We start from the raw sequence: 8,580 nt of genomic DNA, 5'->3' as shown, positions 1-8,580 counted from the left end.
TTTCTCTTCTTCTTCTTCTTCTTCTTCTTCTTCTTCTTCTTCTTCTTCTTTAGGGTTTCACCGCCACCAACTGGACTGGAGTGTGAACGAGAGATATTGCAGCAAATACAAAGGAAAAAAATAAATAATAACAATACTAAAATAAAAAATAAAATAAATAATGAAATAAAATAAAACAAACAAACAAAAACTAGATTCTTGCTGCTACATCTATTTCCCTAAGGAACTTAATAATGCTGTGATAGTGGCCTGTTCCTCTCTCTTCCTCGAGTGGTAATGAAAAGGTAGGTATTATACCTCACAGTGTCCCCTATTGGACACATCGGGTAATTGTATCAGATAACTTTTCACACTACATAATACTGTAATGCAGGGGTCGGCAACTCTAGGCACGCGTGCCACCACTGGCACGGGGCAGCATAATCATTGGCACACTTGAAAAAAAAAAATATATATATTATTAAAAAAAAAAATCGCAGCATAATCATTGCTATCTTTTTTTTTTGCACTTTATTCTGCTTTGGGCATTTCCTCCCAGTGCAAATATGTTTAAATCAGTTACAGAAAGCAGTGTTCTGAAATGGGATCAATTAATAGTTTTTAAACCGATGTTGTGAGTAATAGAGAAGGAAATATTAAAAATATTGTTGCAAGTTGCCTGTATGCATCGCCTTCACATGGTTTTGCAAAGCTGTACATGTCTTAAAGATATTGATGTGGATAGTTTCAACATTCTCATATATTCTCGTTTTCTACATTTCTCACAGTGCAAATATGTTTTTGAATGTTTCTGATATGTAATTATAATTTGTAAGCCCATGTTGCAAATATAACAACCCAAAAAAACATTTAAAATGTTGATGCATGATTGTGGACTATATGGAAAAAGTACAATTCGAGGTCTTCTGGAAATGTTTTTGGTCGCTGTGTCATAATTCAGCTTAATTTTAAATATATTGTTGCTTAAGGCACACTCATTAACGAGGAAATGTCAAACTGGCACTGCATGTTGAAAAGGTTGCTGACCCCTGCTGTAATGCTATACATTTCCCCACAGATAATTTCTCAAGTAAATATTCTACTTTTTAAAATAAGCAAATATTCTATAACGTCAAGTGTAACATATGTGTTTTATGACTAGCCCGCCTAAATGTTTGCATAGCAACACCAGAGAGTAGGCTCAGGGAGGAACGACAATGGATGATATTATTATATAAAGGTTAACCAGGTGAAGGTAAACGCAATGAAATTTACATTAAAAAAAAGTAATATGACAGGAGGAATGTCTCCTTTTAAGGCGTTTATTTGTCTGGTGTCTGGCAGCAGGTGCCTTGCTGAAACCCAGGACTGAACTCTCTACCAGAAACCATCCTCAAATGTCAAATGTTTAAAGTCAACTATAAACCGGGTTTAATTCTGTAACGATGGCAGGTAAAGGGCGAGTTGTCACGAGTTGTACCCCATTTGTGTAACGGATGACGCCAGAGGAGGAAGCGACGTCAACAGCCGTGACACGTGGCCCAGTGACGCAACGCGCGCCTCCATAGTAAAGTGACCTCAGTAAAGTCCGCTATACCAGAATCGTCGCCGCACCGACAGCAGATTACACCCGCCTGGGCAAAGCGACCACAAGAACCAACTCGATCAAAGGTGAGTCTGCTGTGTTACCAATACCAATCTAAACGATAATATAGTCAAATACATTTTCCGTTACAATTAGAAGAAGTAGAAGAACGCCCGCCGGGCTCGCCGGTTACTTGTCTGTCGGTTACGTATCCCTCTTGGAGAATAGCTAGGATGCGGCTTCTGAGTAACGCAGCGGCCCATTCAACCTCTTAGGGGTTTATTCAAGGGCGATAGTGTATGCGGTAATATAGAAACGTAGCAGATGTTGGGGCGCCCACCAGACGGGCGAGGAGCGTTTATCTTCATAGACTGCTCATATGTTAATAAATCAAAGTTCATGCTCCATCAAAGCCAACTTAATCCTTGTGGGGAGCCTGTCCCGTTAGCAGAGCAGCTAGGCCAGGATATCCGCGGAACTACACGGCCACCGTAGCCGCTACTAGTGGAAAAGCCGTATTATGTCCCTCTGTGTGAGCTTGGACTTTGACTTGAAAGCCGTGAAATGATATATCGGTTCGCCAACATCTATTAGCGAATCATTCAAGGCAGCCGCACTGTGTGGTCCGTGCCCTTGGTGATGAGGTCTGGGTCGATGGTCGGCCTCACCAAACCCGCCACGTTTTGGGCTGTCTTGGGGGTGGGGGGGGTTCAGCCTGAGCGGGACCCCTCAATGGATTCACTCTGCACATTAGAGCCAGCACCATCATAATGTGGGGTCATGGCAAGCGGCCGGCATGGCTCTAGGTCAAATCAAGTGCCTAGATCGTCCTTGAGTGCAGTTCCCCGACAGACCCGCAGGGTCAGTTATTTAACCCAGGTAGACTTTCCCATCTAGGGTCAGGACTTCCTTCTTTTGGCGACACACTTCAACCGGGTGTGTGTGTGTGTGTGTGTGTGTGTGTGTGGGGGGGGGGGGGGGGCTGATCACAACGGTCAATTATAGTGACATAAGACACGTAGATGTACCAATAAGTCTGGGGAGTTTTCTGTCCATCTTATCCATTAATGATATAATATACATCCGGAATACTTCAGATTATGCGCTGATTATGCTTATCTGTTACCTCTTGGTACCTCAAATGACCTTCACAGACTGGCAGTTATATAGATATGGAGATAAGAGCAAATGCATTTCCTTGGCTGTAGTACATTTAAAAAGCACTCATAAAGCAATCCTGATCTTTCTTTTTGTTTTCCTCTAGCTAACTATGGGAGACATTGCAAAGGGAAAGAAGGCCTTCGTCCAGAAGTGTGCCCAGTGCCACACTGTTGAGGAGGGGGGCAAGCACAAAGTGGGCCCCAACCTCTGGGGTCTGTTTGGGCGGAAGACAGGCCAGGGAGAGGGCTACTCGTACACGGACGCCAACAAGAGCAAAGGTCAGTCGCAGAGCTTTCATCCTTATTGGGTTATTGGTGCTCATGTAGACATAGAATCCAGGCCAACGTGTATCGGACTCTTTCTTGTTGTCTTAAGACCTTCTTTGGATGAACATGACTGGCATACGATGCGTATTGAATCAAACTGTGCTCACCGTCCTCAGGTATTACATGGGGGGATGACACTCTGATGGAGTACTTGGAGAACCCCAAGAAGTACATTCCCGGAACCAAGATGATCTTCGCTGGCATCAAGAAGAAGGGAGAACGCACAGACCTCATCGCATACCTGAAGTCGGCCACGTCATAAGAGGCTCAGAAGAAAAAAACGATTTCATATCGCTGTGGTTTTTAGTCTTTCATTTGCTGAAAAAACAAATGGTTCTAGCTAGGTAGATTTTGCGTAATGGGTCACTTTTTTGCCTTAACCTAACTTAATTCGTAAAGCTTAAAAGTGATTTATTGTCAAAATGACCTAACACAAACCAAACTGTATATTTTTTGTGTGTGTGTGTGCGAGCATCTGTACCTCAACAATGGATAACCTTAATCACATTAGAGACGGGATAGAGAGTTAATTATCATGTTTTGGACCTTTCAGATGGTCTGCATCCATACGTCCAGTAGCTTGTGCTTCTAGAGCCATCAGCATTTTCACGAAAATATAATACTAACCAAGTCCTCTAATAGGAAGAAATATGATCATATAGTGTTGGAGAAATTAAGGATGTGGGAATGTAGAATTATTTCGGCAGCTAACAGGTTTTTAACAACACCAGAACTCAGATATTAAAATTGGGAGGGGGGAGCCCAATTCCGGGCTCCCGGTTTTATCTTTGGAGTTGTATGTTTAGAGATCAGTGGAGTGTCATGAATGCAGATTATATTCACCGATGACGGGTTGAATGTGGTCTTTATCAATGTGGCATGTTCCATGCTTATGGCTTTTTTCAATGACCCCCCTCTACAGCTTGCTCTAATTAGGTGGTGGATTCAACCCCCATACTCGCACTCTACCCCTCCTCTCCCAAAGCCATTGATATTCGGTCAGAACAGGCAAGGCTCTTCCACCTGATACTATCTCCTGTAATGCCTGGCCAAGCCAATGGCCAGGAACTGATTGCCAATTGACATAAACAATATCAATGGTACTACTAACGAAAGACTAATGTTATTTACCTGGTTTCACAGGTCTGAAAGTGGACCGTTTTAACTTATTTTACTGTACTCGGGCTGTCTGAAGTATATTTTAATGGAAAATGCACATGTGAAATATTCAAATGTGAAATCGATGGTTACAAAACAGAAAAGATTGAATAAAAATGCTGGCTACCATTATCTAGTCTATTCTGTATTTTATTTTTCCAAAATGTTAACTTTTTTCTCTATCCTAAGGAAAAAATTTAACTCCCTAATTCTACAGTCTAATTAATTTTGATCCACCTGCAGATACCCAAAACCACCTGGTTCTGGAAATTCAACACGAGGGACATTGGAATGGTTCTACTTGCTCTTGTGTGTGACATAGGTCTGCTATGCCTAGAATACACCCTCCTACGCAGAACATAGCGTCATGATAGAATGTTCTATGACGTCTCAGCGGCTGGTCTTGTATTTTACCACGTGTATCCCACTCTGACCAAAGTCCACTTGATAGCATAAGTGTAGGCTGATCAAATAATCGTCAGCAACGCATCAGCTGACTGCTGTGGCTCGCTCTGTCCTTTACGCATAAAGAGCAGCGTCACTGACAGCTTGTTAGGTGGGGACAACCGGTGGTCAAAGAGGTTACTTTCTATTGCACATTTTGAATAAATAGAAATACATGAATTGTTATGCTATATATATATATATATATATATATATATATATATATATATATATATATATGATCATAAAACAGTCAAATGCTTAGCTTAACGGGGGGATGGGAGGCACACCTAAACGCATACATAGCCAATGATAAGTGGAAGAGGGTTTCCCTGTAGAGTTATATAATTAGCAGTGGCATGTGTTAAAATGACAGCTGTGGTTGCCAGCTTTGTGTGTGTGTGCTTGTGTTTTAAAGCAAGGTACACATAATGAAATTGAAATGCATAAAATATGCCATGGCTACTAGTAAGAGCTATAATGAAATGGCTCACGCAAATAATACTTTTGGTGTAAATATTACTTAAATCAATATTACTAATATTGACATTGATTAATAATAGTAATCAATATTATTAATGTAATAATACAATATTACATCAAGAAGAAAGAAGGGTCCTTGTGTTGTGTGTAGGATTAGCTACGACGGTTATCTTTAGGTCCCCAACCACCAAATATAGCTTGTGATGTAGTAAAAGTCAGCTGGTGTTGTAACGTGAGTGGATTGCAAGGCCTACCATTGATTGGTCACCTGACAGTCGTGAAAAACTCATATATTGTGTGAGTAACCTTTATTCCCCTCTAAATGGCATTACTTTTAGAACTGCTTGCGGAAATCCAAATAGAAATGAAAGCAATTAAATAATTTGACACGTGTCACATACACACACACATACATAGTATTGAATAAAAAAAGCATGATATATAATAAATTGCAAGGCCAAGCGATAAACTAACGAAAGGCCTATTTGAAAACTTTCATCGTTCTTCACCACTTCCCTTCAGTATCTGTCAGTCACAGTTTACCTTGTGCTGGGTTGCTGATGGCCACTGTGTTTATAAATGAATGAGAGGTTGTGTCCTTGTGGGACCTTACAGGTCCCACAAGGACACACATTACACTTACAGGTCCCACAAGGACTTGTAAGGAGAATAGGAGAACGGGAAAAGAGTGTCAGGAATGGCACTGAGAAAGAAGGCATGCACACACACATACTCTCATACTTTAGCGATGATTGATGATGACAGTAATCCCAAAGGGTGTTTCTATGCCAAATAGTAATTTGAGTAAATAATGCTACCATCCAGTGGCCGATGACGGACATTACACACATAGTGGATTTACGTAACGCGTCGGAGTATAGGATTTTGAAGGATCGCCAGTTAAGTGAAGGCTTTGGACAGGTTGGGTAGGCAAAATACAGCTAGATCTTAAAGAATCCCATTTGATGTAAGATTGAATGTAAAGATGTTTGCCACTGTTTCCCTATTGATTCATTTAATTTCATTCAGTGCGTACTGAATGCGTCATTCAGTATACTAAATAAACATTTAGCATAGGCTAACTTTTAATGTACCAATGACTGCAGCAATGTGGCTCTTCAACTATCTACGCCAAATACCTAATGATAAAAATCGCAAATCATTTAACCATACCAATTTATTGCAGATCAAGGTTTCTAATGCCATCTAGTGTCCAATAATATCCCCCTGATTTTACACACCACAGTCCTGGATTCTAGAAAATTCGAGAAATAAAGGGAGCAAATAAAGAGAGGTAATTTAAATACTAATTAATCAAAATTAATTACAATTTAAAATTACAAGAAGACAGCGATTCATAGACAGACACATAAGCAATAAGCTAAATACACAAACACACACACACGCACACACACACACACACACACACACGCACACACACTGGATTGTGTGAGTGCCAAAACACCATATTATTTTTCATTATACAATTTAATGTTTTTACAAACATAACTGCCACTGCCAGTCTTATTTATATAATTTGTGTTCAGGGCACTCCGCGACCTAGAAAGGGGCAGCACATTAATCTTAATATAAATTTATGAATGTATAAATGTTTTCCAGCTTCAGGGTGTTGTAGTGTGCTGCCTGACCTGGGATCAGATCACTGAGCTTCTCGTAGGTTTGTTTACTTCAGAATAGATCTTAGTGGGATCTTAATGGATAGTGGGATTCTTTCAAAGGGCTGGTGATACCACAGATCAGTTGAGTCATCAACACAAACCCCCCTTCCACAACTTCTCCCAGACCCGGTAGCTGGATTAACTGGGCAAGAGGGCATCAGAATTGACTGAGGGGGCAAAACTATTTTTCAATTGCTGAAACCCAGGACTCAGGAGGGATAACCATCTATAGTACAATTACACACAATGTATTTGCAGCCACTCACAGCTGTCTTGCTGCAATAATACAGGCTACGCACCGCTTTAAAAACATGGACAATTCACTACCAAGCTGTCTTGCCACAAGAGTGCCGTAATACGCACTGTAATAATTGTCTATTATGGGATGGGACTTGGGATGTGATTACTCCCCCATCAATGTAATGCAAAGCAAGAAACTATTCTACCATATAAAACAACATTAACATCACATCCCCTTCTTGGCAGCAATACCAATGACAAATAATATCTACGCTTATGATGTTTCCCACGCATTTCCAAAAAGCTACCAAATAATACAATCCCAACCAGGCTGCCTCTCATTACACAGATTCAAAATAATTAATAATTAGTGATTCAGAAATTGTATTCAGCTGCTCAGTGAATTTTCTTTGTTGTTGTGGTACATAACTTTGAAATTAAGCCTACACGGTAAAATTGAACCAGCCCTTCTAATGGGAAGACCAATAACAATTGTTTTTTTCAGCTGGTAATATGTCTAATGTCTTTTAATGCGTGCAATAGAGTTGCCTGAATGAAGCACTCCGACAAAACCAATCAGGTGACCATGAGAGATGTGGCAGATTGTGTAACAGGACATATGGATACAAAGCTAAGGGGGTCCAATATTTGAAATCCCCTCCCTTTTGCCACCCTTTGGCCCTCTTGCGGCGCCGGGACTGCTTCAACCATCGTCACAGGAAGAAGCACATTTTCCTTTCCTTTGTTGAAGATTTTTCTTTGGGCAATTTTTATCATATTTATTAATTCCTTATGCACATTTTTATTATTGAACCGTTCTTTCCACATTATTATTATAGCTATTATTTCAAAAATCCCTTTTCCATTGTAACTTTGTTTCTGTATTTTGTACTTTGTAAGTACTGCTGTACTTGACAGCCGCCTTCATCACGTCAGGAGGATATCTGGAGGATAAAACCTATTCACACACAATAATCAACCTGGAGATTCAACCTGTTTGTTGAGCACCATGGTAGGAAATTGCAATGCATGGCCGTTTGTCAATCACACAAAAGTGATGAAGGCTGCCATAGAAAAGGTTACATGGTGCAGCTTTAACTTTATCCCAACCCAACAAATCCAATCTGTACTTCTGAACCCACTGCCCTGCATGGAAATATTTTCTCTTTTTGCACAGTGGTTGGCAATCAAGGGATGAGTCATCGCCTCAAATTGCTTCCTTTCTTCCCTTCACCCACACACACACACACACACACACGCACGCACCGGGTATGCACGCACGCACGCACACACACACACACACGCACGCACACACACGCGTGCACACACACACACACACATAAGCACACACACACACATACACACACGCACACACACACAGACACGCACACACACACACACACACACTGACACATAAGCACACACACACAGACACACACACACACGCACACACACACACACGCATACACAAAGAGACACGAAACACCCCATGGTCCATCACAGATGCTCGAACGTACACTGGAGT

General features: G+C 41.0%; 1 protein-coding gene across 1 annotated transcript; it reads left to right on the top strand.

Annotated features, from left to right (window-relative positions):
• The first annotated feature begins 1,538 nt into the window (after positions 1-1,538).
• LOC307071469 (cytochrome c) lies at positions 1,539-4,326 on the top strand. Its single transcript, XM_079730456.1, has 3 exons — positions 1,539-1,650; positions 2,829-3,003; positions 3,168-4,326. Exons 2-3 carry the CDS (start codon positions 2,835-2,837, stop codon positions 3,311-3,313), a joined length of 315 nt encoding a protein of 104 aa, XP_079586582.1. The 5' UTR covers positions 1,539-1,650; positions 2,829-2,834; the 3' UTR covers positions 3,314-4,326.
• Positions 4,327-8,580: the final 4,254 nt, after the last annotated feature.

This window comes from Pollachius pollachius (genome assembly GCF_949987615.1).
Source record: "Pollachius pollachius genome assembly, chromosome: 2".
Lineage (NCBI taxonomy): Eukaryota > Metazoa > Chordata > Actinopteri > Gadiformes > Gadidae > Pollachius > Pollachius pollachius.
The sequence above is the reverse complement of the archived record's forward strand: the minus strand, read 5'-3'. Positions and strand labels throughout refer to the sequence as shown.

What these genes read in the sequence shown, in the direction of transcription:
- LOC307071469 (XM_079730456.1), top strand. Translation starts at nt 2,835, where the DNA reads ATGGGAGACATTGCAAAGGGAAAGAAGGCCTTCGTCCAGAAGTGTGCC. An exon ending in GGACGCCAACAAGAGCAAAG is followed by an intron (nt 3,004 to 3,167) that starts GTCAGTCGCAGA and finishes CACCGTCCTCAG; the next exon opens with GTATTACATGGGGGGATGAC.